We start from the raw sequence: 20,574 nt of genomic DNA, 5'->3' as shown, positions 1-20,574 counted from the left end.
CAGGGAAGTGCAAATCCAAACAAAACCTTTGAAAAAAAAAATAACCACTAGCAGTAAGAATTCAGAGATCCATTCATGAGTCTAAAACCAACCTAAAGCTCATTCTTAACCCACAATCAGCCCTTAGAACAGGGGGTCTTCAAACTTGGCCCTTTTATGACTTGTGGACTTCAACTCCCAGAATTCCTCAGCCAGGCACGCATGCCTGGCTGAGGAATTCTGGGAGTTGAAGTCCACAAGTCATAAAAGAGCCAAGTTTGAAGACCCGACTTAGAAGCTTATTGTCTCAGGCCGCTGAAGCCAATGGCCGTCTGTTCTCGCTAGAACTGAGATCAAGGCTCAACTTGACGACTTTCTGCCTCTGCTCTGACACTCTAAACAGCTACCAGCCTATTCCCCCCAGTTTCTACACAGCCAGCAACTGGGTTTTTTTAGCTTGTACAATATGCAAAAGCTAAGGTGGTTGCATGGCTGAGGCCGGTTGTGGCACTAATAGTGTCCGAAGTGTTGTTGGGAAAATGGTAGTCTATGTGGCTACCCCTTACAGTAGGATAATGCTAAAGATTGCAGAATGAGGTCTCTCCAGAGTACAAACCGACCCACGTGGCACGCAAATTCCCTTACGGGTTTTTGCTTCGTTTTTGGTATCCATGTGTGTGTGTTTTCTTACAGGTAACTTGCTAACACCTGTTACAGATGGTAGCTCACAGAGACAAGTATCTTGGTGAGTGGGTAGCTGTTCAATTCTCTGTTCCCTTTTTCACAGCGCTCACTTTCTGTTCTTAAAGCCTATTTGCTAGCCTATCCCTCTTCCCGGCAAAGCTATTCCCATTCCAGATTTTGGTGGCCCCTCGGTTGGAAGAAAGCCACATAATGGTGCCTCCGGAAGAGTTAATTAAAAACTGATTTTTCTAGCATTTAAAAAAAAACACACACCCTCAACCAAGGCTCGGTTGGGAAGATAGTGAGCAAACCACAAGCTGCCCTCCTCCTTCCTCTTAGTCTCGCTCCATTTGCTGCGATGTCTGAATTAGGCAATCTGTGGTCACCGCTCATGTTCAAACTTTGCTTTGACAAGATGTGGTCTGGCCTGGATTGGTTACCTGTGGTTTGCCCAGTTTTGATGTCATAGTAAATGCTACTCGGGTGAAAAGTGAAACTGGAAGTAACTGGAACGTGGGATGAAAGCAGGGAACCCATGCCACGTTCCTGATCCGGCTTTCAGGTGATCCAAGCCCGTGAATCTGTAGAGCAGCGTGTAGTGCTGTGCAGATCCTGCTTGGGGTGGAGGGTGGGGGGCACTGTGTGCTACGGACAAGAAGGACAGCCCTTACTGTTCAATATGGGTAAAATCATAGCAGAAATTTAAGTTGCTGGGAGGTTTTGGGATGTCGGGTGGGGCATCAGGAATGGCAATGTTCTCCAGATCCAACAATCGCAATTTGAGCTCCATAGACAGCAAGATATCCAGGTCGCTCTGCATCCTTTCGCTGACCATCTCCCGGCCGAGAAGCACGTTCAGTCCATCGGTCCACAAGCAGAACTGAGGAACAAGGACAAAGCATTGGGGGGGGGGTCTCTGTAGATATTGTCAACCTTGTTAATAAGCTGAAGGCGACCAAGAAGTAGGCATAAATGTTTTCTTTTGAACTAGGCTAGGGCTACTCACCCAACTCACTGTTTTCCCTGGATTTAATAATCCTGCAAAGCGCTCAGCTTTAAACCACCATCAGCAAGTTCCATATTACACCAAAGCAAACAAGCCAAATATGGCCTCATGCCAGATGCAAAACCTAGCTAATAATCAGGAGCAGAAACCAGAACATAATCTGAAAATAATGCAAGGCTGTATGCCGTTTCTCAGCAAATTGAAAGTATGGAACACTGTCCTCTTATCAAAATGAATATTCCCAGAAGGGAGAATAGCTCCATGACCTCTGCATAGTGTCAAAGTCAACTTGTTTGTCAAAGTTCGAAACACGACAAAACTAACCACAAGGGATGAATTTACCAGACAGTTCGTGCCTATCTGCATCTTATTTCAGCGGCAGAAATGTCCCAAAGCTATTTTCTCATTTGGCATAGAGAATCTGGGGGAACTCTTTATAACCCAGATAGGTTGTTGGGTTCCCCTGCAGTGGCTCACCTCGTAACGTGTCGAGGCAATGAAATTCAGATGCTCTCCAACATCGTAACTTATGGAAAATGCAAGGTCAAGAAGATCCTGAGAGACGGTGGGTGGGAAACAAGGGGTTCGGAAGAGAAAACAGGAGGGTTAATGGCAGAAATGTTGCTGGCAGAATGAAAGGCAAAAGTCCTATTCAATTTAGAACTTATTATCTAGATTTGCAAAACACAAGCCTGGTTGAAAATGAAAGTGAGTTGTTTGCGGGTCAATATGTGATGGGATCTCAGATGCTGTCTTATAGTATGTTGCAAGTACCATATGCCACATTAAGGTCTTTATGGCCTTGCAAATAACTATAGAGAATAATAGAGTTGGGTGAGGGAGGGGTTGCAAGGGATTTAAGCGAAAGCGATCCGCCCAGCGCAGATGAGACATTGGCTGACCTTGTTCTGCTTGCCCGAACTCTTTTCCTTGGTGTGGGGGCATTCCCGGCCTACCAGCAACGCTTTCATATCAGCCACAGAAACTGGGGAGACAAGTAATTGACAGGTAAAAGCCCACCTAGATTGAAGCAGATTCACAAGGAGAACTATGAAAACCTCAAACCTAAGAAATCCATCGTTTAGAGGCGGGTATTCTGCCTGCTTTCCAAAAAGAAGCAATCCAATTCATTAAAAACAACAACAACAATGACAAAAATAGGCTAATTCACTAGCCACATAGAACACAGAATTATAAGGCTGGAAGGGACAAGATCTTAATCAGGAAAGCATTTGTGAGCAAATTTAGCACCCTTCACCCAATCTTTCCATGCCTCCCTTCCTCTTTGTTGGTGCCTTGCCAACTATCCTAGGAGTAAAGGTGTTTTTTCAAGAAGTAACTGGACATTCTTGTTTTTCTTTGAAGACGTTTCGCTTCTCATCCAGGAAGCTCCTTCCGTTCTTGGATGAGAAGTGAAACGTCCTGAAAGAAAAACAAGAAAGCAAGTTGCCTCCTGAAAAAGCACCTTGGGGACAACTGGACCACTGAGAATCTCCATAGATCTCCTGGGAATAATGGTGAGGTAAACGAGCCTACAAGGATGGGGGATTGTCACGCACCTTTCTCCTGCAAGCTCTCTATTGGTGGGTTTTCGACCCCTTCTTCGACATCCCCATAATGGAGAAATTTGTGGTTGGGAGAAAGGCGGCAGTACCACAGCTTATCTGCCAAAGAGAAGACAAAACGCTGAAAGTCCGACAACAAGCCTTGTAAATAGGATTTTCTCCATCTTGAAATGCCATCACTTCCCACAGCGATGTCTTCCCTCCCGCCACCTTTCCTAGCAAATGGCCGCCATGATGCAAAATGTTAGGAACTCCAAATTGTTCATGTTTCTCTATCGCCGGGACATTTTACGACTTGGGAATCGAGTATTTCCAAATCTTTTCCGAATCTGGAAAAGGAATGGGGACCTTCGAGGCCACGTAGACAGGTAGTCCCCGACTTTACAGTTCGTTTAGTGACAGTTCCGAGCTGCAACGGCAACTGGAAAAACTGACTTATGACTGTGTTTCACACTTGCCGCCTCCCCACGGTCATGTGATCAAAATTCAGATGCTGGGCAACTGACTCCTATTTATGACCGTCATAGTGTCCCAGGGTCAGGTAAACTCCTTTTTGTGGTCTTCTAACAAGCACAGTCAATGAGGAAGCCAGATTCACTTCACAACCAACTTACTAACTTAAACAACCACAGTGGTTCACTTAACAACTGTGGCTGGAAAGGTCATAAAACGGGGCAAAACTCAACCAATGTCTCACTTAGCAACAGAAAAGTTGAGCTCAGTTGTGGTTGACCTCTATGGAATTTTGAGGCCTGGTCATAAGATGTTTCACCAAATGGACAGCGGGCTTGCCAATTCACAAAGTACTCAACCACATAGTACTCTAGCGGTATGTGGGAATGGTACATGGGCGACGGGAGGAAAAGCTGCAACTTATTGTCACACAAAAGTTATTTGAGCCCACAGAAGAAAAAGGGGTGTGGGAAGCCTCTCAGAAACGTCTGTCTTTAGTTTTCTAAAAGTAAAAGAGGGGTGAAGCGCTTTCCATCTTGCGAGACCGATCTCAGCCCTTCGAGTTAGTCCAGAGGAGAAGCCCAAGTCACAAGTACTAACTCAACCTCTGTTGTCAGGTCGCAGTATCAGAATCTTACAAGTCTCGTAGTAAACTCTCCTTCACTTGGTCATATTCAAGGCGAGTTTCTTCTCCACCCACCCCTTCAGACCCATACCTTGTCGACGGCGGGTGCTAATTTTGCGAAAAAGCGTCCCCTCACAAAGATGGAGGAGTCTCTGCTGCTGGATCAACTTGATGAGTTCAGGTTTCAGCCGCTCTCTCAGTTCCCTGGAGCAGAAAATGGAGCACCACGTTTTGTAACACAGGCTAGGTCAGGGGTAGGCAACCTTGGCTCTTTTATGACTCGTGGACTTCAACTCCCAGAATTCCTGAGCCAGCATGGCTGACTCAGGAATTCTGGGAGTTGAAGTCCACGAGTCATAAAAGAGCCAAGGTTGCCTACCCCTGGGCTAGGTGTCCCTCCAGTGGCGTTAGAATTTTATTTACCCTGAGGGACTTTTTCTAAAACTGTATCCCAGGCGTAATAGATCCTAACTCCCAGATTTCAGAACTAGCATGGCCAAGAAGAGCGAGCATCTTCAGCACCAAGAATGAAAACAACACTCTTGTTCCTTGGCAGGGCAGCCATCTTGCTTTTCAAAGCATACTGCTTATTTCTAACATTTCCGTTCACACTCGACACTCTATGAGCTTACTTTCCGAAATATACACTACAGAGAAAAAAAACCCCACAAATACAGATGATTAAAAATGAATCCATCGACATGCAAATTGTAATGGATACCGTATTTCTAGAACAAGGCTGTTACTCCTTGTCATTTTTTTTTTTTGCACTGCTGTTACTCCTGAAGATTTTTGTCTTACTGGACTGGTTTCTATTTTATACTGCTTTATTTTTATACTAAGTTTCAACCAGCATGTACACAACCTAGGGCAGGGCATTTTCAAGTTGTTGTGAAAATAAAAATGATGAGTGTCTCTTTTTATTTAAAAAGACATCTTACTGCCCTTTCTTGAGAGGATTCCAGAGAAAGGTACCAGAAGGCAGGCATCTATCTAAATTGATAAATGCAGTTTAATAAAGGTAACAAGTCACCGGAGTAGAAAACAGATTAATTGGAAAAATAAAAACAGAGTGCAACTAAAGAAGAAAGAGCAATATTTGATGCAGCGCAAAATCCTCCCTGCAACTGATTGAGGTCTGCCATCTCAGTGACAAGGTGTCCATCTCTGACAAGATGAAGTCCATGGAAGCAACTCAGTGCTTCCTCTTTGCATGACGGCAACTAATACTTGAAGGAAGCCCAGCTCTACATGTTCTTGGGAGGTGTATGTGTAGTTTTTCTCTTCTCCTCTCTCTTGCACAGGCATGCACACTCACACAAACAACTGTCAGAGATACAGCTGGAGGCCTCCTTACTCACAGGACAGGAACAGGCAGGATTTCCTCTTGATGCATGCGTTCGGTCTGCCGGAGGCGCAGGATCTCACTGTAGTTGAGGGCATTCACTCGGCTCTTGAAGAGCTCCAGTGAAGTGGGCTTCAAGACCAGGGTTCGGGTGATCTGCTCCCGAACCACTTGCATCACCTGGAGGAAGATCCAGAGAGTTATCTGCACAGGTGTGTCTTCTGCACCTCCATCTCTCGTAACAAAAAGTCAATTGGATTGACAATAGTAGAGCGTATTGCTATTATCCTTCTCATCTTTCTCACCTTCTCATCTTTCCTACTATCTTCTACTGGTATCTTGATTTATCACTTGTTTGTAGCTTATAATTAATGATTGTAACTATGATTTATGACCTACGCCCTATTATTTTGTTGTTTGTATGTACACTGAGGGCTTATGAACCAGAGACAAATTCCTTGTGTATCCAATCAAGTTTGGCCAATAAAGAATCCTATCCTATCCTATCCTACCAAAAGTGTCAATTGAATTGAGATGGGCGGCTATAGAAATTGATTGATTGATTGACTAAATGGAATGAATGATGTAGATCAGGGGTGTCAAATTGCGGCCTGCGGGCCAGACGCATCACACGGAAGCCGCGCCCACCCCTTTGCCGGCAATGGCAAAACAGTCCCGATATGTCGTGCGACGTCACGTGACGTTACGAGTTTGACATGTCTGATGTAGATCCTTCCATCATGCAAATAATGGGGCAAAGATGGATGAATGGATGGCAAAGATCCTTTCAACATGCAATTGATGGGGCAAAGATTATCATGAGTGGGTGAGATTTTGGTGGTTGAGGACTGTATTTAATCTGAAGAGATCAGGCAGAGGCTGCAAAGAATGTCATTATTCTATCACTCCTGTCTTTCAGCCCAGTTCAGACTGACATCCAACACAACTGAAAAAAGAAGAGAAAAACATTCAAACGCTTGTGCTGAAAACCGTGCAGCTCAAGAACATATCAACAAACGATCCCTTTTCTAGCTCACTGCAATCCATCTGGGTCTTACTTTGTCGAAGTCTTCTTGGGTAGCTCGCATCTCCTTCCAGGTTTTGTTCAACAGTTGGATGCAAATACAGAAAACCTCCTCAAAGAAGTGTTCTTGGCCAAAGAACATGGGGTAGAAGGCTTGGGCTGTCTCCGAGCCTGCAACAAGAGAATTATCACAATACTTGAATGAGCCATTGTGGCAGCGCAGTGGTTAGAATGCAGTATTGCAGGCTAATTCACTGCTCACAGCAAGGAGTTCGATCCTGACCAGCTCAAGGTTGACTCAACCTTCCATCTTTCCGAGGTCGGTAAAATGAGGACCCAGATTGTTGGGGGCAAGAGACCCGAATCTGTAAACTGCTTAGAGAGGGTTGCAAAGCACTATGAAGCAGTATATAAGTCTTAAGTGCTGTTGCTAGTGCTGTTGTTGCCTTCTTTTTACACAGATATCTACTACTTGTTTCACCCTGTGATTTTTAATTTGAACAAACAGTATAATTTAGATTGGGAGAAGTTATGTTTACTCCTCCCCCTATCCTGGAGGGGGAAAGGAATCCAATTTGCAAAAGCCCTTACAAAAAGTAACACAACAAAAAACATGTCAAAAAAGTAGCTGTATTGTGAGATAACAAAGCAATTTTCAATTAAAATGTATAATTTTAAAGAAGGCCAATACATATAGATGGATAGCAGAGAAGAAGACGTACATTTCGTTATCCCACCTGTACCAATCTACCAGTGCTTCTTCTCATTCCCAAATGACACAAAGAATTGCTAATAGACTGAACATTACTTCCTGCCCACCTCTATTTTATGCAGCAGTCCCAGGAACAGGATGATTTTCCTGGGGTGAGAAGCAAGAGGCTACTCTGTTATCCCATCTCCTCTTGGTATACTGTAGAACAGAGGTCTCCAACCTGGGCAACTTTAAGACTTGTGGACTTCAACTCCCAGAATCCCTCAGCCAGCACTGGGAGCCACCCCTTTAAGACTTGTGGACTTCAACTCCCAGAATTCCTCAGCCAGCAAGTCTTAAAAGGGGTGGCTCCCAGTGCTGGCTGAGGAATTCTGGGAGTTGAAGTCCACAAGTCTTAAAGTCGCCAAGGTTGGAGACCCCTGTGGTAGAAGATCACAGTGGGGCCACAGTGCCCACACATTCTGGACGACTAGAAGCAAAGGGAATACTCACATGTTTCCCCTACATGAAGAATCTCACACAACATAAAGGAAAGCTGGATGCTACTCCGAGCAAATGGACATTCGTGTTTATCTTCTCGGCTGCTGTTTTCAAGAATAAACTAAGAAAAGAGGGTCAGTATTAGAAGCTGCTGGATGGAAAATATCATGAAGACCAACCCAAGGTCAAGTTTAAACTCTCAACTGACTCCATCCAGAAGCTTTCCAGTTACCTTGAAACTGCAACTCTCAGAATTCCCAAGAGCAACTATGACTAGGAAATTGGGGAGTTTTGGTTCCAATGCTTTGGAGGATGTAGAAGTTGAGTAAGACTAATGCTTAGGGCAGAGTAAAAAAAACCAAAAACATACTATGAGGCTGTCATGGTGGTGCAGTGGTTAAAGTGCAGTATTGTAGGTTAACTCTGCCCATAGCCAGTTCGATCCTAACTGGCTGAAGGTTGACTCAGCCTTCCATCTTTCCGAGGTCGGTAAAATGAGGCCCCAGATTATTGGGGGAAATATGCTGACGTTGTAAATCACACAGAGAGTGTTGAAAAGCACTATGGAGCTGTACAGAAATCTAAGTGCTCCTGCGATTGCTACTACGAGTACAAATCCTACCAGTTAATCCCAGAGCCTCTTATTATTAGAGAAGAAATCCAGAAAGCGAGCAACAGTCAGGCAAAGGAGCAGCCTTACCAGGAAAACATCTTTCTCTTACCCTGCTGTATGCATTTGGAAAATGTCTGGAGAAATAGACCATGCTGTCCAGGGCAAGCAGCCCTGGAGGAGTCCGATGCAGATCCAAGGCAGGGTTACTGTTATTCTGAAACAGAACGTTAATCAACAATTCATGCAGGATACAACTTTCATTTCCATGGCCTCGACGTCAATAAAATTCACAAGGCTTTAAAAATCACCTGCTTCATTCACTCTGCCCACTCGGTAGACCTTGGCCACTCAAAAGATATCACCTTTAAAACCCTCCATAGCACGGGCAGGCTATCCATGGAAGCATCTCACCCCAATGGGAATGGCCTACCCACCTGCGCTGGCAGAAGGGGCATGTTGCGGACCTTGTCAGTCAAAGAATTTTAGGAAGGAAGGAAGGAAGGAAAGGGAAGGAAAAAGAAGAAGTAAGGGAGGAAGGAAGGAAGGAAGGAAGGAAGGAAGGAAGGAAGGAAGGGAGGGGAAGGAAGGAAGAAGGGAGGGAGGGAGGGAGGGAGGAAGGAAGGAAGGAAAGGGAAGGAAAAAAAAGAAGGAAGGGAGGAAGGAAGGAAGGAAGGGAAAGGAAAAGGAAGAAGGGAGGAAGGAAGGAAGGAAGGAAGGAAGGAAGGAAGGAAGGAAGGAAGGAAGGAAGGAAGGGAAGGAAAAGGGAGGAAAAGGAAGAAGGAAGGGAGGGAGGGAGGGGGGAAGAAGGAAGGAAGGAAAGGGAAGGAAAAGGAAGGAAAAGGAAGAAGGAAGGGAGGGAGGGAGGAAGGAAGGAAGGGAAAGGAAAAGGAAGAAGGGAGGGAGGAAGGAAGGAATGGGAAGGGAAGGAAAAGGAAGAAGGGAGGGAGGGAAGAAGGAAGGAAGGAAAAGGAAGGAAAAGGAAGAAGGAAGGGAGGGAGGGAGGGAGGGAAGAAGGAAGGAAAGGGAAGGAAAAGGAAGAAGGAAGGAAGGAAGGAAGGAAGGAAGGAAGGAAGGAAGGAAGGAAGGAAGGAAGGAAGGAAGGAAGGAAGGAAGGAAGGAAGATTGTCTTGTTCTGGCTGTGCTCACCATGAAAAGTCCTTTCCTGCATCTAAACAGCTTCAAAGAGTCTGAGCAGAACTCACCACAAAGCCCAGCTTGCGGAACTCCTTGGCACAAAGCGAGTGTCGACGCTCAGTGTTATAGCTGCCAGCGGAAGACTCGTTCTCAGACACAAAGGCGGCATGGCGCAAAGACTGGAGGAGGTCCCGTTGTTCCTGCACACCCAAAAGAACCAGATTTTCTAGTTGGGTGTTGGAGGAAGGCAATTGTCACCCAGGTACCCAAAAAGCAGGGGAGGGACTCAAGACCAGGGGACCAGACCTGAGAATAGGGATCCATCGGGGCCCTCATCCGACACTCCAGAAGGTTCAATGTGAGGGACTGCAGGACGTAGAGGTAGTGAGCCATCTCATCCGCAATTGGGTCCGAGGCATGGACAATGTTCTGGAGAGGAGACCAAGAGAGGCGCAAGGGAGGCTATCAGCCAGTCACTGACGCGGCCCCCTCATCCCCCTTGGGAGCAAATATCTCATTTCCCGAAGCGGGATTCAGCAAGGACAAATGTGCCTGTCCACAGAGGGGAAAGCATTAAGCCAAGAAGTGGCAGGTGAGGAGAGAGAGCAAAGAGGCCCTCTGAAAGTTAGACCTGGCAGCCAAGGTGTGAAGGAGCAAAGAAGCTCAGGGGAAGGAAACCGATGCCACCTCCATGCCCACCTTGTGGATAAATTGCCTGAGGTTCTTCTCCCCCAGATAGTCCATCATGTCCTAGAAATGGAAAGCAGGCAATGAGACGACCCTACATTCTGCCAGGCCATCCTTCTCTTGCAGGTTGGGTGGGAAGGCTTACCCCAATCTATATCCTCGGCTCTTTTTACCCATCAGTAGACACCCTTAAAGATTTCACACATCCACCTTACCCTTCTTTCTGCCTCGCCAGCATTGAGGAGGAGAGCAATCAGAAGCGCCATAGCCTTGAGTTGCAGCTGCGTGTTCATTCTAACAGAGAATGTGAAAAAGGCCAGGAATTACACTCCCATCTTATACTGTACCAGAAGGCTAAAGGGGCACAGTTGGGTTGGAAGTTAGCAAGCCTGCGTTTGAGACTGGCATGGGGCGGGATGAGCTCCTGTCCTTCGCTCCAGCTCCTGCCGGGGACACGAAAGAAGCCCCCAACTGGGCATCTCTAGGGCAACGGTGCTATCACCTTTCAACCCAGAAGCACAGTGGTACCCTTTCCAAATCCCACAGGTTGTGGGTTTCTTGGGAGACTGGACTGCTGGAAAGCTACTCCTTCTGGCTTATCTTATGCTTACACTTGCAGGAGGGCAATGAGGCGGTCCAGGGTCACCTGTTGCTTGACCAGCTCAAAAAGAGCCCGACTGGTGGGCACCATGTTCTCCAAGATGGCCAAGGAAATCTGCTGGATGGAGGCATCCAGGGGACTGATATTGATGTAACTCACGATCTACAGCCAAAGAACAGATTTCAGTCAATTACGACAACGGAGAAGGATCAAAATCTTCATTCACTTAATTGCTGCGATTCTTTCCTTCTTTACAACTACAGAGTTGTAGTTTTCTACCACGGCTGGCACTCAGCTGGTCCAATCTCCTGGGCAGCGTTTCTATAAACTGAGTAGGAAGTCATACAGACAGTTATGAGAAAACGGTTAGCTTGCTTTGAAGCCACTGAAGCCTCAGTTCTTAAGCGTTTAGCGGTGCAGAGCCTGTGAATACTCAGAAATTATTAGCAATCTCTTATGATCTAGAAAATTAAATTGTTTCTGGAAATATGCACTTTCACTTTGGCTCCCACTGAATTGACTCTAGAAAGCATAGAGTTGAAAACATCAACTCCAGAAACTGACCAAGCACTCAGATCCTTGCTAAAGTAATTCTGGTAACCTTCTCTATTCCTGAAAGGAGATCTAGATATGCTTAGAGGATCCTTTAGCTGACTGTGATCTTCCTGTGGGATCCCCTATCCCAAAGTCTTTCTGGTGTCAGCCAAAGATATTCTTTTTCCTCCCAAGCTTTTCGCACAATAATTTTAAAAAACAGGATTAATGAATTTAACAAACGCAGATTAAAAACCACACAACAGCGATAATTCAAGGGAAGACATTCAACACATAATAGTAAATTGACGTAAAATTCCTTGATCTTTTTCAAATTCTGCATAATGTGACTTTAAGCGGCCCTTTTACACTGAAAGACTGGAGCTTTTGAAAAAAAGCTTTCCTGTGCTATTTATTTTTATACATTTAAGTGTTTTTTCTAAATGTCTAAGATTATAAGTCACTCTGTAATCATCCTAGCAAGATTTGATTATTGGATAGATCAGAAGATCAACCGACAGACAGACGGATGTAATAATAATAATAATAATAAAGTTGGAAGGGACCTTGGAGGTCATCTAGTCCAACCCCCTGCTCAGGCAGGAAACCCTACACCATTTCAGACAAACGGCTGTCCAGTCTCTTCTTAAAAACTTCCAGTGTTGGAGCATTCACCGCTTCTGGAGACAGGTTGTTCCATTGGTTAATTGTTCTAACTGTCAGGAAGTTTCTCCTTAGTTCTAGGCTGCTAGTCAGCCACTATTCCTTGTTGTGATTCAGAGACAGTCTTGAAAATAAATATGATGCTTCAAAGGCAGAAGTCTTCCAATACGCTAACTTCCTGTTCGCTCATTTTAAAAGAAAGAAGAGATAAGAAAAAGGAGAAGTGGTGTGTGCAAGAGGGAGGGAGGGAGAGAGAGAGAGAGAGAGAGAGAGAGAGAGAGAGAGAGAGAGAGAGAGAGAGAGAGAGAGAGAAAGAGCCTATGAACCCAAAACAAGATGTCTATGAAGTTCACATTGCCAACCTTAAGTTTCCAACTCCACCAGATCCTGCTCATCTCCTGAGCAGAAGTCTAGAACCCAGATGCTCTGGTAGAACAGGACCTGCTTCCCTGTGATGACCCTTACCTTTTTGATGAAAGAGGGGCTGAGGGTCTCCCAGGAAACAAAATCATGTTCCATCAGCTCCACAAAGGCCTTCAGGGTGTACGCCAGAATCTCCCCTGTACTGGAGTAACAGACAGCAAACAGGGTAAGAGCCAAAGGGCGGGTGGAAGACTCAAACCCAGAAACCAGAGGGAAGGTGCATTAGAGGAACCTAAGAGGAGAGAGAAGGAAGAAAGGAGAAGAAAAAGAAAATGTCTCTATAAAAGCCAACATCCCAGGGGAAAAAAAGGCCAAGGAAGCAGAAAGAGATAGGGCAGACTATTATAAGAAAAACCTCAAGCGCCGCCACAATAATGTTGTTGAGAAACGCCTGCTTGTTAGATTATAAAAGTGCGCTCTTTGCATAACTCACCCTGGTCACAGTGGACAGTAGAACCCCTAAAATTTATGATTATTAACTGATGACTTCATGTTATGAAAACAGAGGAAACTCATATAGAAGGGAGAGTTATGCACAAATGCACAAATTTCGCTAAACCTATTTGGATTAATGTTCTCCTTCTTGGAACTCAACTGGACCAGCAGTTCATTGATCAGTTAACTTTTATTGGCTGAAGGAGGTGGCACCTCAAGGAAAAACAGCATCTAACATGAAAAATGTGGGCAAAGCCAAAGGAAAACTATAACATTTTGGGGGGGGGGAATTTTCAGAGTGTTCCCCATTATGGTAAGGCCTAAAAAGTGGTGCTCTTAACAGTGGTTCTCAACCGGTGGGTCGGGACCCCATTTGGGGTCGAACGACCATTTCACGGGGGTCGTCAAACAACGCAGTCCGCCACTTTTTCCCCCTTTTCCTTAGCTGTGCTACTCCCTTTTATTCTATTGGCTTTTGAAAGCCAATAGAATAGACTCTCTTGAATAGAGTCTAATTCTATTGGCTTTCAAAAGCCAATAGGAATTGTCCAGGCTGTCTCTGCCCTGCTGAGCCCGCCCAAAGTCCCATTCTGCAAACGGTGCTGCACCAGTTGAGTAGTCCCCGACTTACGACCGGTTGGGGGGTCGCGGCATTAAAAAGGTTGAGAACCACTGTCTTAACATCTTAACAGTCATTTTCATATTTCACCAGAAAACTGGCTCCAGGAATCAAACGGCATTGTAGATGACTACATTCAGTCCATATGGTGTGGGTTATCTACCCCGTAGCTACCTGAGGAGCTGCAGAAAATATCCTTAAAAGAAACTGAACACTCATGTTGCATTGGTGAAGCACCCTTTTGCCCTGAAGATACTCACTTATTGTCTTCTTCCACAATCAGGAAGAGCTGATTAAGGCCATTTCTGCTAATAAACTCCTGTGCAAAAGCCACATCCCGGGAGAGGCTTGCCAGCTTCTTCAAAGAATTGGTCTTCACATCCACACAGTTGCTTTGAATACCCCCGTGCAACTTTGCTGCCTCTTGATCCTGCAAGGAGATTTTGGGAGATCAAAGAGGAGGAGGAGGAGGATGATGATGTAGTCACACTTTGAATATTGTTCCATTCAGTTCTGGTCACGTTGCTCAAAAAGGAGCAAAAACCATCAAAATTTGTAACAGGACAGAAATCCAGTTAAGAAAATAAGGGAAAAATCATGCAAAAATCCACCTGTTTGGAATCTACAGCTTCTGTAATAGACATCAACTTTGAACAAAGATAAAATTCGGATTGCTTTTCCCGTTTACAGAGGGACCTACCGGAGCAGTTGTCAACTGCAGGATGCTCCCATTCTTAATTTCTCCACGGTTCTGACAAAACAAGACAAGAAATAATTGCAGAATCAAAATCTTGCATTCAGAAAACTGGATAAAAGCAGCCAAATAGGAACTGGAGAAAAAAAAAGAAGAAGTTCAAATCAATTTCTATCTTGCCAACATTTTAATTAGCCCGCTAGGAGAACTGAAAAATAAAAAGGCACGGTAATCGTTCAATTTCCATCCTTCTGTTGCCAGCCTATAGCCTTCCTTGCAGGCATTTTTTCAACATCAGGCTGATCTTTCTCAAATGCACTTACCAGTTCTGTGATGTAGGCTTGCTGGCCATCCACGTACTGCAGAGCATAACGCTCGGAATTATTCAAGTTCCATCTGTGTTAGAGACAGAAAATTAGAGTGCTGCCAGGGCAGAGATCACAAAACAACTGGGGGATTTCCATCTCCCAGGAAAGAAGCTGAATGTTCAAGGAGACGGGTCGTCTGAATCATGCCGAATGCTTCCTCTGCTACTCCACTAAGGAAACTAAGTTTTCTACAGAGTGTAATCAAATGCTGTGTTTAGGAAAGGAACATGACCCTCAACTCAAAAAAGAAGAGGGAATTAAAGAGAAAACTATACACGTTACACACATACAGACACATACACACACACACAAACGCACACTGGGATAGCAAAATTCTCTGCAATAGCCTTTTCAACCTTTACCAGTTCCTAGAGGTTTTTCTCTACCTCCATCAACATGTGCATGTGGCAGATGAGTGCATGTGCACAAACCAGAAGTCACACTCCAGAAAGAGCACGGTGATGACAGAATAACAGAGTTGGAAGGAACCTTGGAGGTCTTCTAGTCCAACCCCCTGCTCAAGTAGGAGATCCTATATACCATTTCAGATAAGGGGCTATTCAGTCTCTTCTTAAAAGCCTCCAGGGATGGAGCACCCCCCAACATCTGAAGGCAAGCAGTTCCACTGGTTGATTGTTCTCACTGTCAGGAAATTTCTCCTTAGTTCTAGGTTGCTTCTCTCCTTGATTAATTTCCAAGGTTTCTTGTCTTGCCTTCTGGTGCTTTGGAAAATAGGCTGACCCCTTCTTCTTTGGGGCAGCCCCTTAGATATTGGAAGACTACTATGTCCTTATATTCATTAAACTAGACATATCCAATTCTTGCAACTGTTCTTCATATGTTTTAGCCTTCATTTGCTTAATCATCTCTGTTGTTCTTCTCTGCACTCTTTCTAGAGTCTCAACATCTTGTCCTCAACAAGAAGACAAAGTAACTCCTCTTACTAACTGAATGAACTACCAATTAAACTTCACTTCTTTTACAATGAGGCTCAGTGTAAAATTGATTCTTCCCTTCTCTGCAAGTATATACACACCCTATCCTCTTTCACAGCTACAAAGCACCCCCTTTAAAAGGATAAGTACAGACCCTTAATTCCAACAGGAAGTGAGGGCAGAGGAGAGGATGGAAAGAAGAAGGTGAAAGGTAGTGGACAGGAAAGGCGGAGGGCAAAACATCTTAAAAAATGCCTGCTCTCAGTAGTTTGGGATCCTCACTGATTTACAGCTGTGTTTCTCAACTTGAAGATGCAAGATTCAAGTTCAAGAAAGCTAAAAGGTGTTCACAACATCAAAGGCAGAAAGCAGACAGACTCTCCCTTAAAACATATTTAATAACTTAAAGCAGGCTTGGAAAAAATGTGGTAAGTTTTTGCAAAACATCTGGGAGGCTGCCGCTTCTATCTGGAACTGTTCTACGAATCAGTCTCAGACATTTTTTTGCTGATCAGCTAGCTACAAGGCGAAAGCAAAACAGAATAGCTACTCACACTTCACAAACTTCTTTCACAACTGCTGACAAGGGCTTAGCCTGCAATTAAACATAAACAGCATGTGACCATTTCAACATGATTTGAACCTTAAGCAGAGCTGGTGCACGGAGCATAAAATTGTGTACCTCTGAGCTGGCACAGCTCTTCAACAGGCAATTTTGCAAACTGGTAAAAAAGGGAAAAAAAGGAAAGAATCTCTACCTGGTTCAGTTCTATGAGCTGGGGAATGGCACCCATCATCTGCACGGCAATTTTGACCACATCTTTGGAAGGTGGCATGGTCTGCCTTTCTCTTGGTTGACCGGCAGGTCCTTCCTGCAAAAACGTGCAGAAGGTCCCTCATCACATATAACCACAACAGGGATCAGAAGGGAGAAATCCTATCCAGGCATCGGAGAAGTTTATTGCTAAGATAATTGATAATTGTGTTTTGCCTGTGATATCTTAAGTTTGCTTAGTGACTGTTCAAAGTTACACTGGCACTGAGAAAAAAATGACTATTTTTCACACTTATGATTGTTGTAGCATCCCCGTGGTCATGTGACTGACATTTGGGTGCGTAACAACAGACTCACATTTATGACAGTCGCAGTGTTCCGAAGTCACGTCGATCCCATTTTGCGGCCTTCTGACAAGCAAAGTTGATGGGGGAGCCAGATTTGCTTAACAGCCATGTGACAAACTTCACCGCAGTGATTCACTTAGCAAATGTGGCAGGAAAAGTCATAAACTGGGGGGGCAAGACTTACTCAACAAATGTCTCACTTAGCAACATAAAGTTTAGGTTCGGTTGTGGTTGTAAGTTGAAGATGACTTGAATATGCAAAGCTGGGCACTTGTGCAATTGACACACTTGGGAAACTGATTCACAAAGTGCATGCGGACAAGATCTGTGCACTGGCTTAAGCAGGAGGCACCAAGCCCTGAAATTGCACAGGGATGTGCAAACTGAACTGAAAATGGACTTGCGTGCCTCTGTTAAGCTTCTATGAACTTATGTTCACGTTATACCAAATAGTTCCAATTGCATCACCTGCAAAGGAAAAATAGATTGGTTGCCACAGTAACCAAGTAGCCCTCCTTTAGAGATTCAGACGGTGATGGAAAAGTAACTTTGCGACCGGTCCTCACATTTATGGCCTTTGCAGGTCTGTAAAGCAAAGCAAAAACCTGGAATAAGATCATAAGCACAGTGGAGGTTTCACTTAGCAATCACTTCACTTAATGCACAAGTTGCCAGTCCCTAAAGAGGTCACTAAACGAGGATTACCTATAATTGGTGTCATCTTCCCTTCCCTTGCATGACTGAAGGGGGTTTTAAGGAGAGAAAAGGTCAAGCCTTCACTGACCTAAGAGGCCCCAATCCCAGGAAAAGACTCGGCTGCTTTCAAGAGTTGCAGACAGGCGCGATCTTGGTGCCTTTTTAGAATCAAATTTGAAAAGCGGCGGAGCTTTGCTACAAACCATCATTGCTCACTTGTTCCCCTGAGCTTGGCATGCAAATGGGGGAGGGAAGGAGAGGAGAAAGAGGAAAGTCACTCCAAGTCATATCTGCAGAGCCACTGCCGAGAATTTATTAGTCGGAGGGGTGGAGAGTTAACTAGAAACCCACAAATGGATCTACTTCTAGGAACCAGCCCTAACTTAATGATTAAAATTAGAGTTTGTCACTTGGATGATTCAAGATACTTCCTCTTAATTCCACGTAGAGCTGGCTTGCTTGGCATTCTTCCACCAAGCGTCTATGGAGGGCGAGACCTAACTTAAATACCTTAACTTAAAAATCTTAATAACTTAAGCCTCCAGCACCAAATTCACGCAATCCCTTTGATCCTCACTCTGCTCGACCCCCTCCCACCTCCCCACCCCCCAAAAAATCCCTTTGGCTCATCTTTTGCTTCTGGCAAGCACAGCCCAGGAGACGGCTCAGCCTCGCCAGGCCTGCCATTTCCAGCCCAGCCTACCTTACAGGGCTCCACGGGAGGGGGGCCAGCTGCCTTTCGTGGGGAAGAAAAGGCCGAGGGGAGCAAAAACAGCTGGAGGAGGCAGCTTCAGAGGGGAGCCAGACCGGGCCAACAAGAGCCAGAAACTCGCCCGCAGGTCTCCCCCGCCCCGTTTTTCTCCCCTCCCCCCCAAAAAAAACTTTGGAAAAAGAAGGAGCTGCGGGACTCCCCGAGACTGCAAAGTCCTCTTACGCGTCGGCCAGCAGCTGCCCGAGCCTTCCCGGCTCCGGGGGGGAAACAGGGGCGCCCCCGCCTCCTCCGCTTCTTAGCTGGGGCTTCCTCCGTCCATCCGTCCGCGCGCTCGGGCCGGGGATCAAGCGGCGCGCTCCAGGCTGGGAAGGCAGCAGCCGCGGCGGCCCAGGAGAACCCGGCCCGGCCGGGCAGAGGCGCCTGCAAGCCGGCGGGCGCGGAGGAGAACGGCGGGCGCCTCCTTGGCCGAGCAGCGCTGGAGAGACGCGAGTGAGCGCGCAGCAACAGCCGCCCCCGCCGCCGCCTCCTCCCCCGCTTGGCCGCCCGTCCTTCTCCCGCTCGGCGCTCGGCAGTTCCGGGGCGGTGGCCGGCCAGGCTGCCCGCCTTCGAAGGAGGACGGCCGTCTCCGCCCCTGGGCCGGGAAGACAGGAGGGGCTGGACGGACGGTCGGACGGTCGAGCAGCGGCGCGGAGCTTCCCGGACCGAGCCTGTTGCGCGCGCCCAGCACGTGCGGATGCAGCTCCGGGCAGGTCCGCGAGCGTCGCGAGGCTTCGTCCCGCTAGCCGACGCCGTTCTGGCGTTGCTTTTAGAGGGTTACGTGAACTGGCTAACCGCGGGCCGGTCTTTCGAGCTCAGGGCTGTTTCTTCAGCTGCATTCATTCATTCATTCATTTATTTATGAGACTTATATACCGCTTTAAGTGCAAGCACTCTCTAAGCGGTGTACACCAGTAAGCAATGTATATGTATATATATTTACATTGCCCCCAACAATCTGGGTCCTCATTTTACCTACCCCGGAAGGATGGAAGGCTGAGTCAACCTTGAGCCGGTGAGATTTGAACCGCTGAGGAGCCTTTTGCAGCCTTTCCTCCAAATGGTTCCTCTCTGGGATTGTACTACGTGCACAGTGTTTCTCAACCTTGACCATTTTAAGGCATGTGGACTTCAACTCCCAGAATTCCACAGCCAGCAATGCTGGCTGTGGAATTCTGGGAGTTGAAGTCCACATGCCTTAAAATGGTCAAGGTTTGAGGCCCATCACCTCCTTAGGGCTGCCCAGCTCTTGGCCCTTGGTCAGGAGAAGGTGGGGCCGAGCAATCACCCCTGTTCAGACTGGCCGGCAGATGCAGCTTCTGGCTGGCAGAGGAAACGAGCAGCTGGCTTGCTGGGGGCCAGTCACAGACCCTCCACAGGCAGCCTTTAGTCCTCTTTGCAGAGCTACAGGGGTCCCACAGAGGCGGTCTCTTCTTGACACAATCCTTTTGAGGTGCTCCAGTCTTCCCAGGCGTAAAGTCCAGGCCATGGTTTTCCCAATTGCAATGTAGGGCTGGGAAAGTTGGACCGTAAGAAAGGCTGAGCGCCAAAGAATGGAGGCCTTTGAACTATGGTGCTGGAGAAGACTCCTGCGAGTCCCCTGGACTGCAAGGCGATCAAACCGGTCAGTCCTAGAGATCAACCCTGATTGCTCTTTAGAAGGCCAGATCCTGAAGTTGAAACTCAAGTACTTTGGCCACCTAAGAAGGAAGGACTCACTGGAGAAGAGCCTAATGCTGGGAAAGATTGGGGGCAAGAGAAGGGGACGACAGAGAAGGAGGTGGCTGGAGGGAGTCACTGAAGCAGGAGGCATGAGCTTATTGGACTCCAGAAGATGGTAGAGGACAGGAAGGCCTGGAGGAACATTGTCCATGACTTCACAATTAACAGCAAGAAGTCTTCCCAGTCTCATACTGGAGTTGTTCCATCTTCCCATGATGGGTCTCTGGTCCTTGCTTGATGCTAAGCCCTCACACAGCGGATTAATGCCAGTTCTGGGGTTTCCAAGTTTGAAGACCCCTGATTTAAGGAGAGTATTTTCCTGTGTTGCTCTCTCCCACTTGATGTTTTCTGGATGCAGTGACTGTTCCTGCTCCATCGCCCAGAGAAGGAATGTTGTAAAAGCCTCATTTGTGTGTTTTCTAGAGATTGTTGGTCCCACACCAAATTGGACCCCAGATCTTGTGCTATGTTTCAGTAGTTCAATTCTGGAATCCTTTTTAACGGCTTGTGGAGTTATTTCAATCCAAGCAGATAGCAGTTCTTTGTATGCTCCTTATGTAGGATCCAGGGTTTTATTCCACTCCCGCCTTTTATCCGCAAGTATTCATAAGCCTACCTGGGATCCCAAAAAGGCTACCTGAAAAGAAGGACCCTGGCAGTCAGGTGCCAAATCTTAAAAACAGTCTCCGCTCAGGATTTTTTTGTAG

At 46.2% G+C, this 20,574-nt stretch overlaps 1 protein-coding gene across 4 annotated transcripts; it reads right to left on the bottom strand.

Annotated features, from left to right (window-relative positions):
• Nucleotides 1–522: 522 nt before the first annotated feature.
• ELMO3 (engulfment and cell motility 3) lies at nt 523–18,682 on the bottom strand. Of its 4 annotated transcripts, none has more exons than XM_039327603.1 (22): nt 18,332–18,680; nt 17,170–17,286; nt 16,338–16,451; nt 16,134–16,174; nt 14,600–14,672; nt 14,283–14,333; nt 13,843–14,012; nt 12,571–12,670; nt 10,919–11,070; nt 10,523–10,601; nt 10,320–10,370; nt 9,927–10,049; nt 9,689–9,820; nt 8,596–8,700; nt 7,886–7,994; nt 6,716–6,852; nt 5,674–5,837; nt 4,404–4,516; nt 3,229–3,333; nt 2,572–2,654; nt 2,147–2,224; nt 523–1,543 (listed from the first exon to the last, which is right to left on the bottom strand). In XM_039327603.1, exons 3-22 carry the CDS (start codon nt 16,413–16,415, stop codon nt 1,331–1,333), a joined length of 2,157 nt encoding a protein of 718 aa, XP_039183537.1. In that variant the 5' UTR covers nt 16,416–16,451; nt 17,170–17,286; nt 18,332–18,680; the 3' UTR covers nt 523–1,330. The 4 variants fall into 4 exon arrangements, with proteins under 4 accessions (XP_039183537.1, XP_039183538.1, XP_039183540.1 ...); XM_039327604.1 differs by lacking the exon at nt 18,332–18,680 and adding an exon at nt 18,101–18,226; XM_039327606.1 differs by lacking the exon at nt 2,147–2,224 and having other exon boundaries at nt 18,332–18,682.
• Nucleotides 18,683–20,574: the final 1,892 nt, after the last annotated feature.

The sequence above is a fragment of the Crotalus tigris genome, unplaced genomic scaffold (assembly GCF_016545835.1).
Source record: "Crotalus tigris isolate CLP2741 ecotype Arizona unplaced genomic scaffold, ASM1654583v1 scf7180000024362.2655971311:6658466, whole genome shotgun sequence".
NCBI classification, from domain to species: Eukaryota; Metazoa; Chordata; class Lepidosauria; order Squamata; family Viperidae; genus Crotalus; species Crotalus tigris.
The sequence above is the reverse complement of the archived record's forward strand: the minus strand, read 5'-3'. Positions and strand labels throughout refer to the sequence as shown.

What these genes read in the sequence shown, in the direction of transcription:
- ELMO3 (XM_039327603.1), bottom strand. Translation starts at nt 16,415, where the DNA reads ATGCCACCTTCCAAAGATGTGGTCAAAATTGCCGTGCAGATGATGGGT. An exon ending in TCCGCAAGCTGGGCTTTGTG is followed by an intron (nt 8,701 to 9,688) that starts GTGAGTTCTGCT and finishes GTTCTGTTTCAG; the next exon opens with AATAACAGTAACCCTGCCTT. An exon ending in TCTTCATGTAGGGGAAACAT is followed by an intron (nt 6,853 to 7,885) that starts GTGAGTATTCCC and finishes CTCTTGTTGCAG; the next exon opens with GCTCGGAGACAGCCCAAGCC.